Source organism: Ricinus communis, chromosome 8 (genome assembly GCF_019578655.1).
Source record: "Ricinus communis isolate WT05 ecotype wild-type chromosome 8, ASM1957865v1, whole genome shotgun sequence".
NCBI lineage: Eukaryota > Viridiplantae > Streptophyta > Magnoliopsida > Malpighiales > Euphorbiaceae > Ricinus > Ricinus communis.
In genome coordinates, this window is record NC_063263.1 from 3617282 (window position 1) to 3644303 (window position 27022).

General features: G+C 31.5%; 2 protein-coding genes across 2 annotated transcripts; one reads left to right on the forward strand and one right to left on the reverse strand.

Moving 5' to 3' along the window:
- The first annotated feature begins 9208 nt into the window (after positions 1-9208).
- Positions 9209-12525, forward strand: LOC8283671 (probable 26S proteasome non-ATPase regulatory subunit 3). Its single transcript, XM_002521229.4, has 8 exons — positions 9209-9536; positions 9649-9839; positions 9964-10101; positions 10189-10325; positions 10450-10504; positions 10579-10689; positions 11267-11506; positions 11801-12525. The coding sequence occupies exons 1-8, from the start codon at positions 9446-9448 to the stop codon at positions 12311-12313; spliced, it is 1476 nt and encodes a 491-aa protein (XP_002521275.1). The 5' UTR covers positions 9209-9445; the 3' UTR covers positions 12314-12525.
- A 444-nt stretch (positions 12526-12969) lies between these two features.
- LOC8283672 (trafficking protein particle complex subunit 2-like protein) lies at positions 12970-17303 on the reverse strand. The gene is made up of 5 exons (XM_048377983.1): positions 17113-17303; positions 16916-17012; positions 16738-16816; positions 16395-16476; positions 12970-13304 (listed from the first exon to the last, which is right to left on the reverse strand). The coding sequence occupies exons 1-5, from the start codon at positions 17143-17145 to the stop codon at positions 13164-13166; spliced, it is 432 nt and encodes a 143-aa protein (XP_048233940.1). The 5' UTR covers positions 17146-17303; the 3' UTR covers positions 12970-13163.
- Between the last annotated feature and the right edge of the window lie 9719 nt (positions 17304-27022).

Genomic DNA, 27022 nt, shown 5'->3' on the forward strand with positions numbered 1-27022 from the left:
ATATACTAGTGGGTGAATATTTCTAGATGGTTCTTGAAAGTACACGAATTCAAGAGAAAAAGAAAAAACAAAAAGTCTATAATAGAAGAAACAGAAGTGTAATCCGAGACACTACGCATACATTCTTTGAGAAGTTTCCTGAAGAAACTTCGTCCTTTTTCTTCTTTTCCCTATTTTTAATATTAGACTGTTTCATCCGTTTGACGTGGTTGAAAAATTTTAAATTTAAATATAAATATTTTTTTTAATTCATTTGAGCTAAATTCGAAAAGGTTTAATTATCTTTAAATGAATTTGAAATTATTATTTATTGGACATAATAGGTCTAGTATGAATAAAGAAAAGGGTTAATTATTAATTAAATTTTTAATTTTATATTTTTAGTAATTTTATTCAATTATTTTAAAATTTCAAAATAAACACTCATATTTTTAATTTATTTTCAGAAATATATATTAATAATAGTTTCTAAAATTCGATAATAAAAAAAATAACAGCCAAGCCGATTGTGCTTACTGAAAAAATAATAATTGTGAATCAGTAAAAAAAATTTGTTTTAAATTTATTTATATAGTTATTAAAAATCTCACATATGTGTATCTTTTCATTTATTTTACATCTAATTTATTAATTTTTCTTTTAGTAAGGACACTTGACTTGCCGTATTATCTTTTTTATTATAAAATTTTAAAAATTATTATTGTAAAATATTTTTCAAAATTAATTAGAACTTTCAGTATTTATTTTTAAAATTTAATTAATAATTAGGCCATATGTATAATATGTACTATTCTAAAAATGTAGTTTATTTTCAATTTACACGTGAATTAAAAATATTAATATATTTAGTTAATTTTATTAACTTTTATACTTATATTTTCTAAAGTATTTATATATAGAATCTAGGTTTATTATCAAACCAGCTTTCATAAATCTGACTGCTTGGTATGTTTAGTTAATTTTATTAATTTTTATACTTATATTTTCTAAAATATTTATATATAGAATCTAGGTTTATTACCAAACCAGCTTTCATAAATCTGACCGCTTGGTATGTTTAGTTAATTTTATTAATTTTTATTCCTATATCTCTAAAATATTTATATGTAGAATTTAGTTTTATAACCAAACTAGCTTTCATAAATCTGACCGTTTAGGATGGGTTGATCTCGATTCAGCTTATGTTTACTAGTATTTGGTCAGATGGGCTCAGCTCAATTCAGTCTAAATATGTTTAATCTTCTGGAAAGCCGAACTCTGTTCAAAAGAGGCCTTATATCTTCGTATGCATCGTGGTCTGGTCCAGGTTTCACATATTTGTTAGAAAATTAACACACGTTTTTCTTAAAATGATTTATATTCATGAAACATGTGCTAAATGTGCATTAATATATATTCATTAAACTTACACTGAACATTTATTATTTAAATATTAAAAATTTATTATTTGTTAACTTTGGTTTACTAAAAAAAATATTTGTACTATAATATAAATATTTATAGCATAACTTTTAGCTTGACTTTTTTTATTTATGAGCAATGCAATATAATCTATCTTTTCTTGTTTTACTTTTTGCCTACTTGATGTGGCATCTAATATTTTTTATAAAATTATTTTATAAAAGTATTAGATGTTACATAAGGGGAGATGAGATAAAAAAAGTGAGTTTAGCATTTTTTTTTATTTACTTATTGCTTCATATCTATATTATATATGTCTATTTGGATCAATTAACAAATATAGTATTTATAGATGATGAATATCTATTAACAAACTAATAATAATATATTTATAAATGATGAATATTTATGTCAATTACAAAATATCTTAATATGCATCACAAAAGCAGGGAATTTAACTTTTATAAAGAATCAACTTCATTTTCATTTAGAAATAATATTTCATAGTGATATTTGGATCATATATAAAGTTACAATTGTTGAATTAACAAGATTAAATTAAAATGAGCATGCTTCTCTAAAACAATGAATACCCTTCTATAAAACAATAAACATCTAAATATTGACGTAATAAAAAATTATACATTGTTACAAAAAATATTGTACCTATGAACGATGAATATTGATGTCCATCATAAATATATAATATTTTTGGTTATAGAATTATCAATTACTTATAAATATCCATAATAAATAGGTGATAAATTTATTTTAGTCTCAGCATTTGGGGTGAGAACATGCGAGACACGGGGGCTTACTTTGGTAAGCTTTCATTTTCTTATCTTTACATATGGGGTGATCGCATCATTTACTAAGTCCAATTTTATCTTTTATTTACATGTGGGGTGATCCTAAGCATGAATTTATACACACATAAAAATGTGGAAAAGAGAATATAACCAGAAGGGGATTAAGGAAAACGAGGAGTAGTGAGGGAAATACTACACATATAAATAAACCTAGTGGCCTTAGTATAAATCATAAATTAAATATAAAAAAGTAAACATATGAACTCTTGGTCCTCCTCGGATGGCGGACCTTCGTGGGCTAACTACTCTGCATTTAGGGGTTAAAATTATAGCACAATAAAATATAATGAAGCAAATTAAATGGGCAAACAATTTAATTAAAGTGGGGCAAGAATAAAATAAAATAAAATAAAAAATAAGAGCAACAGATTGAAATAATTTCTTAAAAACATTTTCGGTTTCATCACAGAATCTAACCTCACGCGAGGTTAGTCCCTCATGACATAGATTGGGCTCACAGTATCGTTTTAAAGCTAGCCCATTTATTTAAGAGGAGAGAAAGTGAACTCGTGCGAGCAGGTTAAGCTTGTACGAGGTTAGACCGAAAACTCGAATTATTACCCATACGATGTCGCTTAACCCTATGAGTCTCTATTTAGGTTCAAATGTTTACTAGACCCGTGCGAGCAGAGGGTGACCTCACTCGCGCTTAGAGCCCAGTCCTTAAAACACTTCAAATAAAATGCAAAGGGCTAAATGACGTCGATTTAAGGCCTTAAGCTCCCTGACCTCACGTGAGCTTAATGGTTCTGGTCCAAGTGGTAATTAAATGACATTGTTTCAATCAAAACACAAAGCACATACATGAAACGACATAAAATTTATAGGAAAAGAGGCTGACGTCGTGCTAGTACAGATTAAGCTTGCGCCAGCCCAACCTATCTATAAGGTGGCAGAAACCCAAAAACAAAAGAAATCTAATTTAAATAAGATTATAATAAATAAAAGGGGTGCATAAATAAAAATTAAACCAATTATATGATGTGTGAAATAAATACGCGATGAAAATTAAACGTGTTGAATGTAACAAAAAAATAAAAATTTGGATGCAACGAATGTGAGACATATACGAAAAGCAGAGTTAAGAATAATTTTTGCTCTCGAGTGGCTACCTTTATTTTTTAGAATAAATTAATCTTTCAAAATTCAAAAAGAAAATGCAACCTTGTATGGAGGAGATTGCCCAAGAAAAGAAATTAAACTTTTTTTTTGTTTCCTTTTTAAAGGATTTTCTACAACAATAAAAAAGTTTTAAAAGCTAAGAAAAATATTTTCCCCTAAAAAAAGCTTTGAATTTGACGCTCACTTTTAAATTCCAAAAATTCCAACACTTGACACAAAGTTTTCCTTTGTCTTTTATAGGATTTGCCAAGTGTTGTCCCCTTATTGTAGGGAAAAATCCCGCCTAAACCTGCTAGCCAATGGATGAGCGACACGTTAGCTAAGAGTTGAACTTTGTCTAGGCTGAGCTTGCACGTGGTCGTAACGAGGACTCGAGCGAGCTCAAGCTGGACATGCAAGCTCAAGGACGAATGTGCTCAAGGTCAGATGCAGAGCTCATGCCCTTAGGTCAACTACTCGACTTACGCGCATACACATTGGAGTCGTGCAAGTTCAAGCTGAGTGTGCCCACTCTTTCTTTTGGGCCTACTCGAGGTCATAGGTGGAGCACTGGCTGGACAGCCTTGCGCGAGCTTAGGTTAAGCTTACACGCGCTTAGGCTAAGCCCACGTGAGTACAACCTTACAAACCCCTCACCATTGCTTTCATTGGCATTTTTGCTCATTTTAATGCTTATTATTTTATTGATATTTTCTTGGGCAAATTTTCTAAGACGTTAGGGTCACAGTTCTTTTTCGTCTTTTGGTTCTATAGGCAACTAAACCTTCTCTTCATCAGGCTCTATATAACTCTAGTTTCTAATTTCTAATGATAACAATATGAGGTATGTTTTAAGTAATATATATGAGGATATTGAAGTCCAATAGGAGAAAATAATTATTCTACCTATATATTTCAATTATTTTGATATATTTTTCAATTACTTATAAAATTCATTATAATTTTTATGTCAACATATTGGGAAATTAAAATTATTCTATTATTTTTCAAACATCTTTAAGAACCCCCTGATAATTATTTTTGAATGTTGAGTTCTAGTTGTGCCTAAAATTACATTTATTCTATACGTTGTATTGGCTTTGAGATTTTTTTAATAATTATTTTTGAGTGTTGAGTTTTGGTTATTGCCTAAAGTTATATTTATTTTATACGTTTTATTCGCTTTGAGATTTTTTTAGCAACCTCTCTGTTTGATTTTTCCTTAAATATGTTTAAGAAATCATGTCTTGTCTGAAGATCTTCTTCTTATTATTTAGGTTGATTGATTTTTTTTCACTTGCAATCAAATCAGTTGCAGCCACCATTCCATCGCTCTCTCTCATCATGTTGTTCACTTTTCTATACAAGTTTACTGACTAATCTTTCTTTAATTTCTATTATCATTCCCAAAAGAATTCCATTATCCAATTCATTTTTTATCCTTTCATGTCAAAAATTCTATTTCACATTTTGAATTGCATGCTTTTAAATTGTTCAGATACATATTTTGCAGATAAAATCTACATAATTTTCTAGATGAGAGCAAACCTCTATATGATTTTACAATTTCTAAATGTTTCTTCTACTTTGCTACAAAGAAATTCTAGCTTCTATAAATTGGGTATGAGTTATATATTTCTTTTGAGAATTTTGTGTGATTGGGCAAATTAAAAGGGATTGATATATAATATGAACCAAATGAGATAGATAGATAGAAAGGGGATCCTAACAATAGTAGTGTGATAAATTTCAAAGCTGAGCTCTTGGTATAATAAAGTGAAGAGTTGACAGCAAAAAAAGTGGCTGGGAAGGAAGAGGGCCAGTGTGCGATTTCACCATGGGTACTGAAGTCATTAAGGTACCAGTGACTACGGAAAAGAAGGTGGTTTTGGATTTTAACTAATGTGTCTTAAGAAAAGAATTATATTAAGAAAGATGGATTTCTATTTGCTATTTTTAAAATCTTTCTGTTTGTATATTTAAAACAGAAAAAATTGCAAGTTTTATAGATTAGAAATTAAAGCAAAATATCATCCATGTGTATAAGCTAAACTCGATACATCATTCACTCATGCTGATGTGTTAATATTTTTTCTTTAGTTAGAGAGTGTGTAAAACACCCATAAGTACAAAAGTGTTTATTAGTATTTGATATTGCAAATTAAGGTGTCAATAGATCCAAGTTGAAGTTTAGGGAGATGTTTGTTTTTTTTTATATATAAGTTAGAGTGCCTGTAGATGTATTCTACCGTTGAAATATATTTGGTATAAAACACTATGGATAGCCATGACAATGATTTTTGGTTCAAATATGACAATTATTTAACCATTTCAATAGTGTCCATGTTTAGCTTTGTCACTCTCACATTTGAATGTTACTATTTAATAAATTTCATATTCAAGTTGTGATTTCTATTTCATCTTATGCAATATGGATATATTAATGTAACACAATTTATAATCCAAAAGAAACTATTATTCCTATAACAACATAATAAAAATATATTAGCAATCTAACTTATATTGTATGTGGTATATTCAAAGCTACTACAATAAATAAACTACTAAATAATATTTATATCCTTAAATTAGACAAAAAAAATAAAATAAAATGAAGCATTAATCCTTATAGAGCACTAAACTTTCTTCAACATCTCCATTAATTTTTCCAGAAACCATGTTATTGACAATAAACAAAAAGTCTTCAAAGACAATCCTTTCTTCACAAACAATTTGTTCTTAGTCTTTAAAAGCGACAGCTTCTTCTTAACTGATTCCATCCCAGCCTCTAAACAATTCAACCTCATAACATTACTATTTGATACATCGCCACATACTCTTTCCTTCCATCATCCCTTTTGTCTCCAAACTTAACTTCTGCTCATAACTTATTAATAATCTATACAACCCTAAAATATATTGTCATACTATTTAAAGAAAAAGACACTTTCTAATCTTTTTATGAATTAAAATACAAGCAAAATACCACATTCCTACATTATCATCATTCCAAATCATTAAAAATACAACTTGATCATAATAAATGCACTTCTCCAAATTTAACTTATGCTCATAACTCATTAATAATCTACACAACCCTAAAATATATTGTCATACTATTTAAAGAAAAAGACACTTTCTAATATTTTTATGAATTAAAATACAAGCAAAATACCACATTCCTACATTATCATCATTCCAAATCATTAAAAATACAACTTGATCATAATAAATGCACTTCTTAAAAGGAAGTTGATAAGAGCTACCATAGGAACCGAGTATTAATGCTCTTCAATTAGATGAAATTAGATAGGAGAAAGAAAATGAATTAGTTCCTGATATTTTAGGATTTATTCACTTTAGGGATAATATTATTGTTGTTCTTTCTTTTTAGTTTTATATATATAAAAGATTTTTGTTACTATTTCTTAATAATTGAAATTATTTTATTAATAATTTTAGGACATATGATGTAGAAGCGTTGGCTAGAAACCAAATTATGGGCAAATCGGCCATAAATTAAAATCTCTTGGATAAAATAACCATAAAGTTAACTTTGAAGTTACTTGACAAAGCAACATGCTACTTTACTCCTAATCTTGCTTTGCTTTAGTCTTAGGGTTTGTAAATAAAATAACATACTTATGCATCAAAACCATTTTACTTTTTTTTTTTTCGATTAACTATTATCTTGGTTGGACACTCTTTTCTATATAGCATATGTAAGGGTGTAAAGGATCTCAATGGTGAAGTTGGCTCAAATCCTATTAATTTTTTTGTAATTTCTTAAAGCTCATTTTAAAAGTGCAATAATCTAAATTTAATTTTACTTTTAAGTTTGTTAAAATTCAAGACGAGTTTGAGAAAGATAAATACTTGATTTAATATATTTTATACTTATTATAAATAATATATATTATATATAATAACAAGATCAATATAATATATATATATATAGATACAGATAAAATCAAAAAGAAATTCTACTTTTTATTTTTAAATATATAATAATAATTTTTAAGATTGAAAAATAACCTTTTTATTTACAATTGAGTATTTCTACGTAGCTATTTTAGAAAATTTTTACTTTAAATTGATAACTCTTTGTGTTTTTTGTACAATTACTTCAATATTAATGCAATTTATTTTTCTTGTACTTATTTTGATTGATATAAAAAATAAGTAAAAATTTTAAAAATTTTAATATTTTAAATTATTTAAGCTCGACTGAGATTGGATTTAGTTTTAACTCGTTCGAACTCATTCAAAATATCTTATACTTGAGTCCATCTTAATCACTAATATAATTTCACTGAGCTAAACTTAAACAATAAAATATTCGGATCAACTTAGCTCAACACATTATCAATCCCAAACATCCAGGTGAGTGTTTTTATAAATATAATGAATTACTAATATTATATCTTAATATATAATTGAATTCTAGTCTATAATATTATATTTTTTATATACAAATAAAGACTAAATATATCTTATATCAATAAAAATATCATATTTATATATAAAAAATTCAACAGACATAAATATTTTAGCTAAATAATTTTATAAAAATATCTTACATAAATGTTAATTGTTTATTTGGACATTGCACAGACTTCTCTTAACTGTAAACGATATCCTAATATGTTGTAAATTGTATAAATTGATAATAAGATTTGATAAAACTATTAATATCTTATAGTATCTTTATTGTATTTTAAGAAAGAATGACAATTTAGAATAAATACACAAAAAAAATTCTTAACTTTATAGAATTTACAATATATTAGGATATTGTCATTAGTAGTGATTCGGTTCGGTTAACCGAGCTATTAGCCATTTTTAGAAATCTAACCATATATATTGGCTTTTAAATTTATTAGCCCCAAACCTAAATTGTTAGTATTGGTTAATCAATATTTATAGTACAGTTAGCTCAATTTTTCGGTTTTTAAGCATATTAAATTTTATAATTTTTTAAAAATGATTTTTAATGTTTTATTATATTTTTCATTTTCTTCAATTAGCCAATAAATTATTAATAATAATATATAATTAATATTTTTTAATTAGACTTATTTCTTAATAAGAAATCTTTTTATTAATTAATATATTATATATGTTTATATAATTAATACTAAATTAATTTATTAATAATATATTAGTTATATTTATATAAGTTAATATTAAATATATAATGAGTATAATTCTTTATATATGTCAAATTCTTTATTTTAAAGCGTCATATTATAAAATAACACTATCATGCACTATTTATTTTTTAAACATAAAGTATAGAGCTGATTTAGCTCTCTATATATGAAGAGCCAAACTTCATTCTCTATTTTATATTAAATAAATGCATTACAAATTTTTATATACTTTATTAATTAATATTTGTAATTTTTATTTTTTTCTATAGATAAAAATTAAAAAAAAAGAGAAATTAAAATTATTAATACTTATAAAAATAGAAGTAAGATTAGAATAAAATATAAAGAGTTGATTCAACTTAAATAGAATATTTTACTTTCAATATTTAAATATTCTTTGAGATACTTTTTATTTTAGAAATTATACTATTTAAAATAAAAAGTATCATTTGAAATATTATATACAATCTTAATTATTTTTTATATAACTATGTTTTTTTAGAATTATAAATTATTATTTAGTTAAAAAGAAGGTAAAATATTAATTATATTTATATAAAATAGTATTGAAAAAATAAAATTTTGGATGTATAATATCAATTTTATATACTCTTAAAATACAATACACTAAAGCGACACCGTTTGGAAATATTTCTCTTTCTCCTCTTGAAATCCCTTGTGCTAGACTTGAAGAAAAAGAAAAGTAGCTCCCCCCCTCTCTCTCTCTCTCTTCCCAAATTCACAGATCAATTAACAATCTCTCTCTCTCTCGCCCAATTCAAAGGTCACTCTCTTTTTTCTCCCATTCAGTTGTCAATCTTTTCTCTTAAAACCCCCAATTTTAACATTAACATTCAAGATACTTGTATTCTCTTCTTCCGCTTCTTCTTCTTCTTCTTCTTCTTCTGTAACATTTCCAGTATGACCCAAGACGTAGAGATGAAAGAGGTTCCAGCTGCCGCTGCGGCTCCTTCCAATTCCACCACTTCTTCGTCTCCTTCCACTCTCCAGCGTAAGTCTATAACTGGGTCTCTTTTAATTTCTTTATCTTTATTGCTAAATTTTTCAGATTGGTAAATACCATATCATCTGTGTTTTTGTTTTTTTTTTCTTTGTTTTTGTAGATTTGAAAGAGATTGCTTCACTCATTGAGACCGGTGCTTATGCCCGTGAAGTCCGCCGGATTGTGCGCGCTGTTCGCCTTACCATGGCTTTAAGGAGAAAGCTCAAAGCTCAACTTCTCTCTGCTTTTCTCAATTCCATTCTTACCCCTGGATCCGACCCTTATACTCGGTTGTCCTCTTTTCTCCCCAAGGTTATTCCTGTCTTTTGGATATAACGCCATTTGAGTTTTGTTGCATTCTTTTCCTAAAGTTGTAATGTTTTTGCACATGAATAAATGTCAATGATAATGTAATTTAAAATGAAATTGGTCACAGGAGGATGATCATGAAATGGAGGTTGATACAGCTACATCTGTCACTCAAGCTCCTGCTAAACACCCGTTACCAGAACTGGAGATGTATTGCTATTTGTTGGTGCTGATTTATCTTATTGATCAGAAGAAATACAATGAGGTAAACTTGCTGGTGCCGAATCAAGTAATCAAATCAATGATATTTTGAATTGTTTCATTAACGACACTAATAACTAATATCTTATAGGCCAAAGCATGTTCAACAGCATGCATTGCTCGGTTAAAGAACTTGAATCGGAGGACTGTTGATGTTCTTGCATCCAGGCTCTACTTTTATTACTCTCTTAGCTATGAACTCACCGGTGATCTTGCTGAAATTAGAGGGTAAGTCATGTATGTTACTTGTTCATTACTTTTCTTTATTTAATATTATTGTCTGTTTTGTTGATTGGATAGTGATTGTCGGATTTACTTTGTTATCTAACTTGCACTTTTGGTTTATTAACAGTAACCTCCTTGCTCTTCACCGGATTGCAACTTTGCGCCATGATGAGCTTGGCCAGGTAAATTTTTCTGTTTTAGGAGGAACATTTTGTGGCTTTGTTGATGGGTCTTAAACTTGGAGAATGTTATACAGGAAACACTTCTAAACCTGCTGCTTCGCAATTACCTCCACTACAATTTATATGACCAAGCAGAGAAGCTGAGGTCAAAAGCTCCTCGATTTGAAGCCCACTCCAACCAGCAGGCAAGTCTTTAGTTTTTCAATTCAGAAATAATGTCTACCTGTCCACATGGGGTTATGCATGTTGCCCATGTTCATTTCATTTTGCTCGTGTGCGGTGTCTTTACATTTGAAATCCAAGTTCCATAGTGATGATACAAATGTTTCAATCAACTTCTAGTCTATTGGCTCCAAAATTAACATTCAATAGACTCAAATGACACTTCTTGATAAATGAAATAGAAGCATTCCCTCTTGAGCTTGCATGACTGTGATATGCAAGGTCATATTCCTCCCAGATGGTGCTTCATTGGCATTTTTTTCTTTTAGGGTCTTAACTATATTTTGATTGTAATATCTTTTGGATAAATTAGTATTCTGGTCTGTATCATGATGTTAACTGGTAAAAATATTGAATAATATGGGAGATGGTGTAATAGAAACACATGAATTTCAACATGATGAATTTCATAATAGATATATAGGTAGATACTACTAGTATCCAATATTTTGCAGAAAAAACATTATTTTACATGTTGACATTTTGAAAGTTATTAGTCATAAACTGCATATTCTGATATTTAAATTTTCTTTTCTGCAGTTCTGTCGGTACCTCTTTTACTTGGGAAAGATTCGGACAATTCAGTTGGAGTACACTGACGCAAAGGAATCCCTCCTACAAGCTGCTCGGAAATCCCCTGTTGCAGCACTCGGTTTTCGAGTTCAGTGCAACAAGTGGGCAATTATTGTCAGACTACTGCTAGGAGAAATCCCTGAGAGGACTGTTTTCATGCAGAAAGGCATGGAGAAAGCCTTGAGGCCATACTTTGAGTTGACAAATGTGAGTCTAGCCTTATTGATAATTCTTTTATCTACTTTATCCTGTGGGAGCCAGGTTTAAAAATTTATAAATTTAAGGTTTATGAGTTATCTAAGCTAAATTAACACAAATATTGGAACAAAAGTTTGTTTATCTTGATTTTTTATGGCAATCACTATGCTCTATGGAACTGGGCTATAAAGGAATCGCTATTACTTATATATTTATAATTTTTTCTTGCTGATAACATGTAGCTTTTTAACTCTCTTAGGCCAGGAATGAGAACCTTCAACATCTAAATCTATGTGTTTTCAGGCTGTTCGAATAGGGGACTTGGAGCTCTTTAAATCTGTTGCAGAGAAGTTCTCAACCATCTTTAGTGCAGACAGGACTCACAATTTAATTGTTAGACTGCGGCACAATGTCATAAGGACTGGACTTCGCAATATTAGTATTTCTTATTCTCGTATCTCACTGGCTGATGTGGCCAAGAAGTTGAGATTGGACTCTGCAAACCCCGTTGCCGATGCTGAGAGTATCGTAGCCAAGGCAATACGAGATGGTGCAATTGATGCGACACTGGACCATGCAAATGGGTGGATGGTATCTAAGGAAACAGGGGATATCTACTCCACAAACGAGCCTCAAATTGCATTCAACTCAAGGATTGCTTTCTGCCTCAATATGCATAATGAGGCAGTGCGGGCACTAAGGTTTCCACCAAATTCCCACAAAGAGAAAGAAAGTGCTGAGAAGAGAAGAGAGAGACAGCAGCAAGAGCAGGAGCTTGCAAAGCACATAGCCGAGGAGGATGATGATGAGTTTTAAGTTAGCATCTGCAAGAAATCAACTATTTTCACCATTGAATCCCCTCTTGTCAAGTTGTGTGACTTTCTCTAAAAACTCCCCAGCAAGATTGTTTCAACTTATTTTGTTTAGCATCAATTTTTCATGTTCTAGTTGAGGATTCTGTCCCATATCCAAGCAACCTCTGTTCAACTATTTTTTATTATATTGTGGGGTTGCTCCCATTTGGATTATCTCTGTTCTTGCGTATTTGGTTTGCTGCAATATGTTATGGATGTCTCTTGCTGCAAAATGCTTACCTTAAGGCTTAAATTGTTGCTTTGGCCAGACAAGCAACGAAGCTATGTTGAGAGTTGGCATCTATGTGTTTAAAAAGCGCTTTCTCCACATTGCATGATCTATTCATGCCTCTTCTATATATTTTCTCGAAATAATCACTTACTCTGCAACTTGTCAAAATAATCACATCAATCCCATTTTCTGATACACTTGGAAAGCTGAAGAATCTCATTCCAGCAACTTTGGGGTCAATAGGCGATGCCTCTAGAGCTAAGCCAGCATGGTAAAACTTCAGATAACAAATTTAATTGACTAAAAATCCAACTGCTTTGGTTTCTAGAGGTACAATCTAGATCTGCATAAATGAATAAAGTCAAAATAATTACATGCACACCGAATAAAAGAACCATATCTATTTGGAACCAATGTATCTCTTGTTTTGTCTTTGGTACAACTTATAGACCGCAAGTGTTAAAATGATACAATGTCACCATGTACGGAGAAAACTGAAAATGAGATTTTAAGTAATGGAAAGAGAAACTTGACATCCACCTAAGGAAAGCTAACAGGTTTAGATTTGCAATGGCAACATTCAGCCAGCTGAGCTCAATCCAAATGACTTGACAATATTGCTTACCCTCTCCGCAAAAGTTTTTGATGTGATCTTTTTGCCGGGTACATGAAACGGGTTGGAAACTGCATCAACATATGCAGCATGGAACCTCCGAAAGAACTATAATACCACAACAGAAAGATTAAACACAAGTCAGGAAAAAAATCATTTCAATCAATATATCAACATATCCAAGTCATCATGTCAATGGTAACTTTTGAACTGAATGAGTGTGGATGATGCTACACAAAATTTTGTAATCAAGGAGATGTCAGAGATGCCTATACTTGGTTCAATTGGCAGAAGCAACCTCAATTAACTAGTTCTTGCAGTTCAAATATTTTCGCATTGACAAGATGCTCTAATCACACCCAAAATAACAAGTGGTAGTGACATGATTCTATAATTAAATACGGAGCAGGAAAACCTATTTCACAAATAAAACCTTTATCTATTGTGTTCGTATATAGATGAAACTTGGTGCAATGGTACGGTTTCTCCAATGTCACATGAAGATCATGGAGGTAACCCATTGGATGAACTTTCATATGTATATCTAACCCTTCCATATCACAATGCAAAAAGCTTCATGCACTGTGACACCCTTTCATGTTCAATTTTCAAGAATGTTCCAACAAAAGGCAGGCATCAACCATTGACTCACTTAAATGCAAGAAAGGCCAATTTTTGATCCATAATAAACTAGATAAGCAGAATCATTTATGAAGATTGAAAGAGCTCTCTCCTCTCTCTTTTACTACTTTTGCTTATCAGAACAAAGGGAACTTGCAGACCTAGATGAGAGAATCTAAGGGCATGTTTACTTGTAGAAAATCTTTTCCTATTTTCGTTTTCTAATTTTTAAGGAAAATAAAAACTTCTCATTTTCATAGAAAATTTGCATAAATTTGTAAAACATGTTTAGTTGCTATAACATAGAAAACTTTTTATTTCTATTTGGGTAATATTTAAGTTTAAAAGGTAAACATTAAATAAATGAAGTGAAAATTCATTGTTTTCATTTGAAAACAAGTGAGTTCTTATAAAAAGAAAAACATAGAAAACATGTTAAAGTTTGTTTTCCAAAGTTTAATTATAATTTAGAAAACATGAAAAATTGTATTCTATTTTCATTTAAGAAAAGTACACAAATAAACATAAAATTCTATTTTCTGTTTTCATTTGAAATTTTTTCTAAAACTGACCTAATTTTCTATAAGTAAAGACACCCTAAGCCATTCATCAATAAGAGAGAAAAATCCACATCACTTACAAAAATCTAGTGCTCGTGACAAAGAACAATTTATGTGGCGTCTCAATAAGGACAAACAGGCAGCAAAACTAGCCATAGTAATCTATGCAAGGACCAATTTTCCACCACCTATCAAATAGTAATTAACCTTCATGACCATGCTGTGTGCAAATCAAAATCATATTTTCCATGACACTACCAGAATATTTGAAAGGGAAAACAAACATGCAATGACATTTACACATAGCACTGCAATGTGACTTAACTGCATCTATACCAAGATGGTCTTACTGACTATTTTACCATTTTTTATTTGTAGTACACTGACCCAGATAAGCTCAATTAGGACTGCAAATGAGCCAAGCCGCTCGCAAGCTACTTGGAGCTTGGCTTGATAAAAACTCGTTCGAGTTCATTCGTCAGAATAAACGAGCTGAGTTCAAACGAACTCGTTTTGTGAGCTCAAGCTTAGTAGTGCTCAGCTCGTCTGAGCTCGCGAGCTGGCTCGTAAAGGAGCTCGTTAAGGAGCTTGCGGGCTAACTCGTTAAGGAGCTCAATAAATAAATAAATAATATATTCTAATTGAAAAAGAATAAATAAATAAATAGACCATAAAAATTCAACTTTTATTACATGAAAATAACAATATATACTAACAAATTAGGTTTAATTGTAAATTCTCTAATTGAATAATTTTATTGTTACTTAATCAAGTGTTAGTTTAATAATATTATTAATTAAGTTGACATTTGATTAATGTACATTTAATTATTATTAATGTCTTATCAATTTATTTTTTGTCCTAAATTAATTGAAGCAAAACAATAAAATAAAAATTATGTATAAAAACAATGTAGTTTTGGTGTATGATATAGGTAACTTAGATCAACCTAAACTATGTTGCCTTACTATAAAACTACGTAGTTTCAATGTTGAATGAACAAGCATATATTATTTAAATGTTTAAAGATATTTGAAGATTATAGTCTATGCATTTGTAAGGTATGAGTAAATATATTTGCAATATGCTTAAAATGAAATTTATAGATAAAGTAAAAACTATTATGAATGATTATTATTTTTAGCGCTTTTTGCGAATTGCAATATCTTTAGCGCTTTTAGAAGTTTCAGATCATTGTAGGCTGCATTATATCACTTGTTGTGACATATGTTGTATTCTAATTTTATTTGCTGTATTCATGGAGTTTGTTGAACTCTTTATTTTTATAAAGAATTTGATTTAATTATTTTAGTTTCTGAATTTATATGTATATTTTGCTTTTGTGTATAATTTATTTATAATTGTAAAATTAACAGATACATATTTGGTAAAATCGAGCTTGCTTAACGAGCTTGAAATCGAGTTTAAAATTGAGCTTGAAATCGAGTCGAGCTCGAGCTTCACTCGTTTATATAAGTACTCAATTAATAATGAGCCGAGCTCGAGTTCAGCTCGTTTATATATAGCATCGAGCTAATTATGAACCGAGCTCAAATCGAGCTTGAGCATATGAAAATTATAATGAGCCGAGCTCGAGCTCTAAAATATAAAATATTATCAAGTTTGAGTAGCTCGAGCTCAGTCAAATTTCTGCAAGCCGAGCTTGAACATTGAAAAACTCGGTTCAACTCGGCTCATTTGCACCCCTAAGCTCAATCAGTAATTGGTGCATGAAATGAGCAGAGGCCTGCTTATTTGTAATTTCAGTTGGTTACACTTCAAAACATGTTGAATACCAACAATCTTGCATAACTAATTCAAATATTCTATTCCATAAAATTAATTAGAAATGAAATATTAACCACAAAAAAAAAAATCCATAGCAGCTACAATTTTGATGCTTTAATTCATATCAAGAATAAACAAGTACTAATAATGAGTATGGTAATTTTACAAGAACAGTAAGCAAGATCCCGAAAGCAATTAAACATGAACATGCCAACACATAAATACTTACATTTCTGACATCTGCATCTCTGACATCTAAATCTGTTGTGACCAAGATGAACTTCACCTTTGTGTTAGTCAAGTAGCCATACCTGAAAACAGTACTTTATATCAGGAGATGCAGACTTACCCCCATACTGTATGACACTGGCATTGTTTGGAATAAATAATGTACAAGAATTCAAACTCAAAGTGAATTCATGCAGAATCATGTAGAGAAGTGAAGTCCAGCAATTACGAACTTTCCCAAATATAAGAATTGACTAAACAGAATGAAATCAAATCAATTGAATAGAATTCTTGCATCAATTATAAAGATTCAAATAGTTTCTTTTTTTTTTAAAAAAGCTTACACTTTATAATTTTCTGTAGGATAAAGCAATCCAAGGAATGTCTCATTGAGAGTGGGCCCTGATTTTTTGGGATTATTCACTGAAATCCAAATCACAAGAAATAACAACCATAATCATCTATCAAACTCAAATATGAACCTAAATCATACAAATAATAACAAATCGAAACCACAAACACCTCGCTCATCGACAACGTCGAGGGAGCAGTGAACAATCTGATGGAGCTTAAGAGCATCATCGGCCTCTGTGAAGCTCTGAATGTAAAGTGGATTGTTCTACACATTTCCAATTGGCCCCGACCCAAGAGAAACAAAATTGACGATCAGATTTCAGGTTTAGTATATTTGATTTATTTGAAGAAGAATGATTGCGCACCTGATGCCCAACGACCGCGACGGACACTATCATCTTTGCTAGCTTATTTCCCTCTTTCTGTTCTGTAGCAAGGAAAGAGGAGAAGATGGCGTCGCCGGTAAGGGAGGGGGAAGGAGGAGAAGCAACAGCGGCAGGAAGAGGTGGAATGGGAGGCGATTTTTGGGGGGGGGAGGGGGAAGGGGAAGAGAAAGGAAGAAGAAGAAGGAGAGGAAGGGGGAAAAGACGAAAGGAAGAAAAAAAGAATTTCCCTTTTTTTTAATTATTTAATTATTTTTAAGTTATTATTTTATTTTTTTATTTTTTTATTACATCTCTCCTAGCAAAAATCATCCGGTGACTATATTATGATTTTGCTCATCTTTACCTCCCGCAAGATGTACTACCATAGTCTCCACACATCAGCGGTTGTTTATTGAGTAGTTTTTTCAAGACAATCAACCATGACATGTCCATATCTACCAGAAGCAAAATAGATTCTTGGCAAGCTTTCGTATTCAATTTTTTAAATTTTCCTATCTAATTTGAACTGAGAAATTAGAGGCTTTCATAAATCCACCTCTACTGTAATTCACGCAAATTTTCCTCTCTTAACTGATTCAATATTATAATTTATACGAAATACTTTTTCAACCACTTCACTTAAAAGCATATAAAATTTCATCTCTTAACTGATTCAAGGACTTTAAGATTGAAGTTGATGATGTTCAGATTATTACAGATTGTAAAATCCTTTCTATTGATTTTTCGCAAAAAATTCCAGACTTTACTTGTGAAACCGTAATAGAGTTCTATTATGGTAAAGGTATTAGGAAGAACTATTAGGTATAAATCTTTATGTTCTAAGTTGGAGGCATTACGAGGAGAGTAGTATAGGGTATTTAAAGTAATTGACCTAGAGAATGATTATTTCTTGGTTCATTTTGTTAAAAGGTGGCTACTGGATTAGTTCTATCTGATGGCCCTTACACGATCCTTGGACGTTACTTAATAGTTCAATCATGGACTCCCTCTTTTGATAGTTCTGATGACCGAATCTAATAGATTGTGACTTGGATTCATTTAACAAGGATGCCTCTTCACTATTATCATAAACGAATTTTACGTGCTATTAGGTAAAATGGTTGGAAAAGTATTTCGTATAGATTATAATATTGAATCAGCTAAGAGAGGAAAGTTTGCGTAAATTGCAGTAGAGATGGATTTAGAAAAGCCTCTAATTTCTCAGTTCAAATTTGATGGAAAGATTTAGAAGATTGAATACGAAAGTTTGCCAAGAATCTATTTGCTTGTAATAAATATGGACATGTCATGGTTGATTGTCTTGAAAAAACTGCTCAAGAAACAACCACTAATACAGAAGAGGGTGGTGTGGAGCCTATGGTGGTACATCTTGTAGAGGGTAAAGATGAGCAAAATCATAATATGGTTCCTGGATGATTTTTGCTAGGAGTGGGACGTAATACAAAAAAAAAATATTAAATAATTAAAAAAAGAGAAAAAAAAATTTCTTTCTTCTTTTCTCCCCTTCCTCTCCTTCTTATTCTTCTCCCCCCCCCCCCTCTCTATTGCCTCCTATTTCTGCGCCTGCCACCTCTCTCTGCTGCTGTTGCTTCTCCTCCTTTCCTCTTCCTCACCGGCAATGCCATCTTCTCCTCCTTCCTTGCTACCGTCGATGTTTAGGAGGAAGGGAAGTCTCCTCCCTTGCTGCCAATGCTAGACCAGCCACTTGCCATCCACCTATCGCATGTCCGAAGCCGGAAACAAGCTCCCCACCGTCGATAACGTCAAGGCAGCCCCCTTGTCGTTTTCCCTTCACTGGCAGCAGTGTATAGCCTCATTGGAGCTGAAACTTTCCAGCCTTGATCTGGTGGCTTCCGTTGAGTTTCCGGCAAAATCTTTTACATTTTCGGACTTTCCGCAACTCAAACTTCTAGTAGGGGCTTCCGGATTCGAAATTCGGTGCCAGCTTTCAGACCTAGGTGTTTTCCGGACGCGTAAAGTTTTGAATTTTCGCCTCGGTATAATTTTGTTTGAACCTTAAAAATTATTTTATAATTTTAGAAAATATTATTGCTATTAATGATTAATTATAAATAATTTAATTTAATTAGATTCAATTAATTATGACTTAAATATAAATATTTTAAATTAATTAGTATGACTAATAATTATTCTGTTTTGTGGTAGAAGTAGTTGTGTTTGTTTAGTTTAATTACTAAAGAGTTTTTGTGTGAGTTGATTGTGAAATAAATATTAATAACGGAATTAATTGTGATCTATGGTGTGTTACGGAGTCAAAAAAATAATACAGTTTTGGTGGTCCGGTTTCCATTAATTAATTACGAAATATTTAAAGTGTTTCTAGCAGGTTCTGGACCTGTTATACAGGAGGTAAACATTCATATTTTAGAGGAGGTTTTGCTGAATTTTCGGTAGAATTTTCGAGTCTGAATCTCTTAGGCAGTCTAATCTAGAAGTCTAGGCATAGAAAAATTAAGAATATCATATTAACTGAGTATTTTCATGAATAGATAATTCATCCAACTATGAGTTAAAGTCATATAATCAGTTGTATCTTAGTCATGTCTAAATTAAATGCGATATTAATTGATTAATAATTATTATGATTATTATTATCGTTACTATGAGTAATTTTATTTGATTGATAATTATTATGAATATTATTAGCATTATTATTAGTAAATTTATCGTCGTTATTATCGATATCATTAATATTATTATTATCATTATTTTTGATATCATATTTATTGTTATTTTATTATTATTATTACACATAATTTGCATGTTTACTACACTCGAGGCTATTCAACCTTAATTCTTAATATGCTATTGAATAATTTATATTTTCTTACAATTTATACTATTTATAATTGCTATGATTGAAATTTCGGGATGAGGCGGCAGTAGAACATGCCACCTGATGGGTTGCATCAGGACCACGTGCGCACCAAAATTAATCAGAGACAGGTAATAAAAGGTTATTTTTGGATTTTACCCTGGTTAAGTATAACTCTCTAGGCTGTGAAAACTTGATTACCAGATGAAGGTCCTTGGTCGAGCGTGCTATCTGGACACCAGCTTATCTGGGAATCAAGTGACCAGGCTGGATTTAAGGATCCTGGTTGAGCTTCGCTCTCCGAGCGCCAGACCTATTGAAATAAGAGAGCCGAAAGACTAGTAGTATTGGGGTTAGGGTTCTGTCGAGGCACTCATCCCATAAATATTTAAATTGTATTTTTCTGAATTATGGCATATGACATATATTTTAATATAATATGGTATGTTATTCTGATTTAATAAATATTCTATTAATGAGACTGTATTCATTATAGGATTATATGATTTTAATTCACTCTCGAGGCTGAAAGTCTCAATTTTAAATTTTTCAGGTGACAGTTAGATTCTCCTTCATCCTTCGCTTGACAGCCCAACTTCATTCTCCTTTGGCTTATTGTAATTTATTCATACTTTTGTATTTTAAACTATTTAAAATTCTAGACTCTCTGTAGCAGTGTACCTGGCATATTATGTTTGGATTTGGCTTGTAACAAGTTATAAAATGTTGCTAGTATCCAGTTGGAGATTTATGGATGATATGTTAGACTGGTTTAATAGTATGTATATGTATGTATATTTTTATTGTTGATTAATCAGGCTTACTACGGGTTTTGGTGGCCTTAAGCCTACCCATTCTCTAGTGCTGGTCATATAAGCCCACGGGACCGGGTCGTGACAAGAGAGAACAAGGTTTATCAAGAGAGGGGATGATACTTCTAGGAAAAAAGGTATGGCCAAGGATGGAATTAAACGAGGTTCAAGGTTTGGAGTTCTTGCGAACATGGAGGATTTGGTTGAAAATACATTAAAAGGCCTGCCTCACCCAAGTACTTGGTAAGAGTCCTAAGCCCGCCAACCCAAATCCATTAAAATATGTTAACACCTATAACAAAACCAAGTCCCAAGTTGGAACCAGTAATAGACGTAACAATACACTTTATACTCGTGAGCCACTTACTACCATTGACTAAAATTGTACTTAATCTATATTGTTCATCATGCAACCTCATAAAACCATACGTCTAACTCATAATTTGCCTACACCAAGTCGAAATACTACAACCTCTAAAACTAAAACTTACCTAGACCCAGCTAAACACACAACTATTTCTTTTTTTAAAAATGCTCCCATTTCAATCACTCCTAATCTTACTCGACACGTATCTCATGATAAGGGGAAAAAGAGTAATTTTATTGATGGTAGGATAAGAGTTAATAAACCACCTGCCCTAGGAGATGATATGATGATCATACAGAATATAGAGAATAATGTTACTGATGTGGAGGCTTTAATTGATGTAAAAAAGGGAGAAGAAGATGAATTTGATTCCAGAATTAAGAGAGATGTATATGGAGATGATGATCTGGATGGAATGTCTAATGATGTTGAGTAATATTATGATTAGATTAACGGTTCACTCTTGCATTTATATTTTATTTATGGATTTAAATATTATTATATAGAATTGCCAAAGAGTTGCCTCCCTAGGGTTCAGGCGTGCTTTCTTAATTGTATCTGCAAACTATAAATTAGATATTTTTGTGCTTTTGGAACCATAGTTAGTGGTGTTAAAGTGGACCGTTTCATTATTGTAATGGCTTTGCAAATTCTCATAGGCATGAAGTGATAGGATTTCCTAGTGATATTTGGGTTTTGTAGAGAGATTGTGTCAATATTAGCGTTCTCCATACTCATAATCTATATATTCATATAAATATTATTGATCTAACAACCAACAATCTTTCTTTACTTGAATTTATGTGAGTCTCATTCCTAGTTGGCGTCTTATTCTCTAGGAGGAGCTGGATTTCATTACGAAGAATGTAGGAGAGGCTTGGATGGTTGGGGGTGACTTTAATGATTTACTCTATAGGTCAGAAAAATTGACGGATCTACGTGTCGACTGAGTACTTATCAATATTTCAGATTCTTTGTAAATAACAATAGCTTTCATGATCTAGGGTCTAAAGGACCAAAGTTCATATGGGCGAAAGGTTAAATGATTGAAGAATTGATCAACCATTTGTAATGGTAACTGGTTTTATAAATACCCTAATACAACTGTTATTTTTTTATCCAAGATTCAAATCATCGCCCTATATGGTTAAGTTTGGCATGGAAAAAGCTGCTGGACAAAATTATAAACCTTTTCATTTTATTGCGGCTTGGCTCATGAACACAAATTTTGTTGAGTTTGTAAAGCAAAATTAAAAGCAAGATACTTCGTATAGGGATGCTGTGGAGGATTTTACTAGTAAAGCTAGAACTTGGAACAATGAAGTTGTTGGAAATATATTTTTAAAGAAAAGAAGATTGTTAGGTAGACTGGTTGGTTTACAAAGGACCTTTGAATTTCATAAAACTAGTAATCTTGTAAGGCTAGAAGAAAGATTTCGGGTGGAGCTTAAGGAGGTTATGAGCCAGGAAGAGCTTTTGTGGTATCAGAAGGCTAGAAAGGAGTGGATTAGTTGGGGAGATCGGAACATTTCTTATTTTCATAAGAAGACTATTACATAAAAGGAAGGATAAAAATAAGGTGTTATAGGCAGATGATGAGGAATGGATTAGCGATCAAAACCGAATGAAGGAGAAAACTATTTATTTTTTTCTCTAAGCTATACAAGAAATAATCAGAGACTCTTCCTATTTACCTGTTGCAAGGTATGTCTCCTCATATCCCATTAGAGTTTATGTAAGCCATCATAACTCCAAATTGTGACGCTGATATTTGTAATGCATTATTTAGCATGGGTCATCTAAAGGCTCCGGGTATGGACAACCTGCATGCTATGTTCTTTCAGAGTCAATAAGACTTGGTTGGTAGCTTGGTGTATAGATTGGTTAAATATGTGTTTGAGGGAGGGGCGACTCTTTAAGAAGAAAATAAGACTTTGATTGTATTGATCCCTAAAAAAATCCAATTAAGCTAACATGTTTTGTTCGATTAGTCTTTGTACAGTTTTGTATGAAGTAATTATAAAGACAATAATGAACAAGTTGATGATGCTTTTGCCTCAAATTGTTGGTCCAACTTAAACTAGCTTTATGCATAGGAGCCATATCACGGATAACATCATGGTGGTTTAAGAGGTTGTGCACTCGATGCGGCGATTGAAAAGATGGAAGGGTTTTATGATAATCAAAGTGGATCTCGAAGAGGTTTATAATAGGCTTGATTGGGGATTTATTTATAATACTTTAGTGGATATTGGACTGCCTAAGGTTTGTTAATGTTATTATGCGATGCTTTTCGTCCTCTTCCATGAAAGTTCTTTGGAATAGTGAGGTAACAAGTGAATCTGTTCCTTCTAGGAGGGTGAGACAGGGAGATCCTGTCTCCCCCATATTTTTGTACTTTGTATCGAAAGATTGGCTTATGGTATCAAATGAGTTGTGGATAAAAACTAATGGAAACCTATGAAGTTAGGTAGATGTGGTCCTCTTATAACTCATATATTTTGCTGATGATTTATTGATATTCATAAGCTAGTCTTCATCAAGCTATGATAGTGAAAGGAGTACTTGATATTTTTTTTCTCGGGATAGAAAGTGAGTAATGCTAAAGCTTAAGTCTTTTTTTTTTTTCAAATAATGTCTCAATCAAAAGCATGCAAAGAATGGGCAATATGTTGGAATTTCAGGTAACTAAGGATTTGGAGACGTACTTGGGCATGCCCATTTTACATTTTCGAGTAACTAGATAGACATAGTAAAATTTTAGATAAAGCTCATCGTCATTGGGTTTAGGGATAATCAGGCTCGAACTAATGACTTCCACCACATCTCTTACCACATTTTCTTAAAATGGAGAATTTTCTTATGTGTACTCCTACCCCTATATCCTACCATAGCACTATGAAAAATATTAAAGGACACTACAATTGGATTATGATATGAGTTCACCATTGCCAAATGATTAACCCGAACACGAAGAAAAAAAAGACTCTAACAATCATTTGTTAACGCACGATCTAACCTTCCTAGAATATTTCTACCACCATGTTTCCCATTAGTCCATGTAAAACCACAACCTTTATAACCCAAATTGGATAGCTCTCATGCATTAACCATAACTCTAAATTGTATAGTATTGATATCACTACTATTTAACCTACCCCTTTTATTAAAGGACCATAAAATCTCATTGAAGTCATCAATACATACCCATGGTTTATCAATACCGACATTAAGAGTTCTCATCAAATTCCAAGTCTTTCATTTTTTATCATTTTCAGGCCATCCATAAATACCTGTGAAAAACTATTCATAACCCAGGATTACAAACTTTGCATGTATGGAAACATGATTATTCGAAAAGGAAACTAAAGATAAATCAACAACATTATTCCATAGAATCCAAAAACCATCCTCTCTAGCACTACCATTAGCCCTACAATCAACGATAAAACACCCATAAAAATGAAAATCACAACAATTCAACTTTTCTACTTGAAAAACTTTTAACTTTGTTTCTATGAGAAAGACAACACTCGGATTTTCTTATTGAAGGAACTTGTTCAAAACTACCAAGACTATAGACTTTGCATGCATGGAAACATGATTATTTGAAAAGGAAACTAAAGATAAATCAACAGTATTATTTCATAGAATACAAAGACCATCCTTTCCGGCACTACCATTACTCTTACAATCAACAACAAAACATAAAAAGAAATGAAAATTACTGTCATTTTTGTTTCTACGAGAAAGACAACACTCAGATTTTCTTACTGAAGGAACTTCTTCATAACATGAACTGTTATTCAATTCCCAAGCCTTTGATAGTTTTAACTAATGATTTTCATCGCGATCGGCGGGGTTGCTTTGTAGCCTCCAACGTTGTGCTTGAAACAGAGTAGGTAGGTCAACCTCCTTCGTTCGTTTGAAATTCTTATCCATAACTTGACTCACCTCCACCGCCACTGTCCTTCTCTTTTCGCTTGACACCTTACCTTCACTATATTGTCCAAATTCGATATGTCTCCGAATTACTTTAATTGGATGGAGACCCTTAGATTTTCCTTTGATTAGGTTTATTGGATTCTCTTCTTGGCTTATGTGATTTTAGTTCAACGTGATTTGAGCACTAAGTCTTTCAAGTTGGGTTAAATTATTATCAAAATCTTATTTTTAGTCATAGATGTGGTCTTGAGGTGTTACTGAGTTCTCATGATTAATACTGGCAGGTCAAGATTTTAGGTTAGTAGTTTGCAAGTTATTGTTATTTTGGCTAAAATTGGCATTTTGTCTTGTTTTTTTAAAAGTTTATGAGTGCATGAAGTATGGATATGCGAGTCCACATTAAAACTCAACTCATATGGGACAATAAACATACATTCCTCAATAATGTCTAAACAAACTATTTTTTCATGCATGCAAATAATATTGTCATTTTGTGTGTCCTTGTCTTTCTCCTTCTCAGTCACCTCACTATCAACTCCCTCATTAACAGCAGTATCGATTACATCCTTACTCAAGCAAAGACGCACCATCTATTTCTATATTTTCTCCATATGGGACCCTTACTACTCATATGATTATCATGCTCCTTATGCTGAAATAAAGTTCTAATTAGAAAATTCTCCTCCCTTTCTCCCTCATTACCATTAGGTTTGATATTCTTTATAGTTGAGGTCCTCAACCAATCACCATAGGGTAACTCATTCTCATCAATCCTAATATTCCCTTCCAAGTCCACTAACATTGCACAATCCCTTATATTATGGTTAAGGCATCCCTATATATAGTAGAAAGATGGCAGCCTTTCATACTTAAAGTATGCCCAAATACTTATTCCTTCAATAACAACAATTCTGGTGCCTCGTTTAAGAGGTTCTTTTAAGTCAATTGCCACTCAAATTTTAACACTTCTATTAAAGTCTTCCAAAGTTGTTAGATCAATATCCACGACCTTTCCAATTCTACTTCTAATAAACAATACAGTTTCTTTATTTCAATCTCATTATGGTTCCTTCCAATCACAATCAACACCTTTTCCTCCTCCTCCCTAAACACATGACTAATATACGTTGACATCCTACCACGACACAAGAGCTCAGATAAGATTAAGGTCTAAGAGTGAAAAAGAAAGATAAAACATAGACATAAGAAACACGAACATAAGAAGATGACGGTTAGAAAACAGATGCAATGAGAGAGAAAATAAATGGGAAGGACAAAAAAGAGACATGAGGAAATGACTAAGAAAAAGAACACGAGATTTAACACAAAAAGAAGAAGAAACCTAAAAAATGATACCAGAAACCTTAACCTAAGGGTTAGAGACGAGACTTCCTAGAGAGGAAATATAAACTCTAATTCTAAGGACCATGATGATCACATGTAAGTTATTCTATAGGAATCTACCATTACCTTATTTACATAAAGAACAAGTAAAAATTGATGGAATTGACCTACAATACGATATCATTTTCAGGTGCTTCAATATAATAAGTGTATTGTAGAAAAACCTCCTCAAAGCAATTAGAGACGGTTTTAAGATCTTTTATACAAAAATAAAATTAAAGAACATAAAGCATCTAAAAATTATAAAAACACCGCCACTTATAGGCTAAAAAACTAAAAGAAATATAATCTACTTAGAGGCACTTAGAAATTTTATATACGAATATAGAGAGGACCAAATGAGGCTCATTGTTCATTGTTGCAACCTTATAGAATAATCTAATTGAGCCTAAAGAGAGAGACAACTTCTTTTTAATTTTCTAAATTTAAATATTATGTTGTAACTTTTATATTTTATTATTATATTATTACATTAATTTGTATATTAATGTACTAATTAAATAATAATCTTAACCTTAAGAAATA

Coding starts and splice junctions, on each gene's coding strand:
- LOC8283671 (XM_002521229.4), top strand. CDS start 9,446: ATGACCCAAGACGTAGAGATGAAAGAGGTTCCAGCTGCCGCTGCGGCT. Junction 9,840..9,963: donor TGTCCTCTTTTCTCCCCAAG/GTTATTCCTGTC, acceptor AATTGGTCACAG/GAGGATGATCATGAAATGGA. Junction 10,690..11,266: donor AAGCCCACTCCAACCAGCAG/GCAAGTCTTTAG, acceptor TCTTTTCTGCAG/TTCTGTCGGTACCTCTTTTA.
- LOC8283672 (XM_048377983.1), bottom strand. CDS start 17,145: ATGATAGTGTCCGTCGCGGTCGTTGGGCATCAG. Junction 17,013..17,112: donor TCGCGGTCGTTGGGCATCAG/GTGCGCAATCAT, acceptor GGAAATGTGTAG/AACAATCCACTTTACATTCA. Junction 16,817..16,915: donor CGACGTTGTCGATGAGCGAG/GTGTTTGTGGTT, acceptor TTTGGATTTCAG/TGAATAATCCCAAAAAATCA.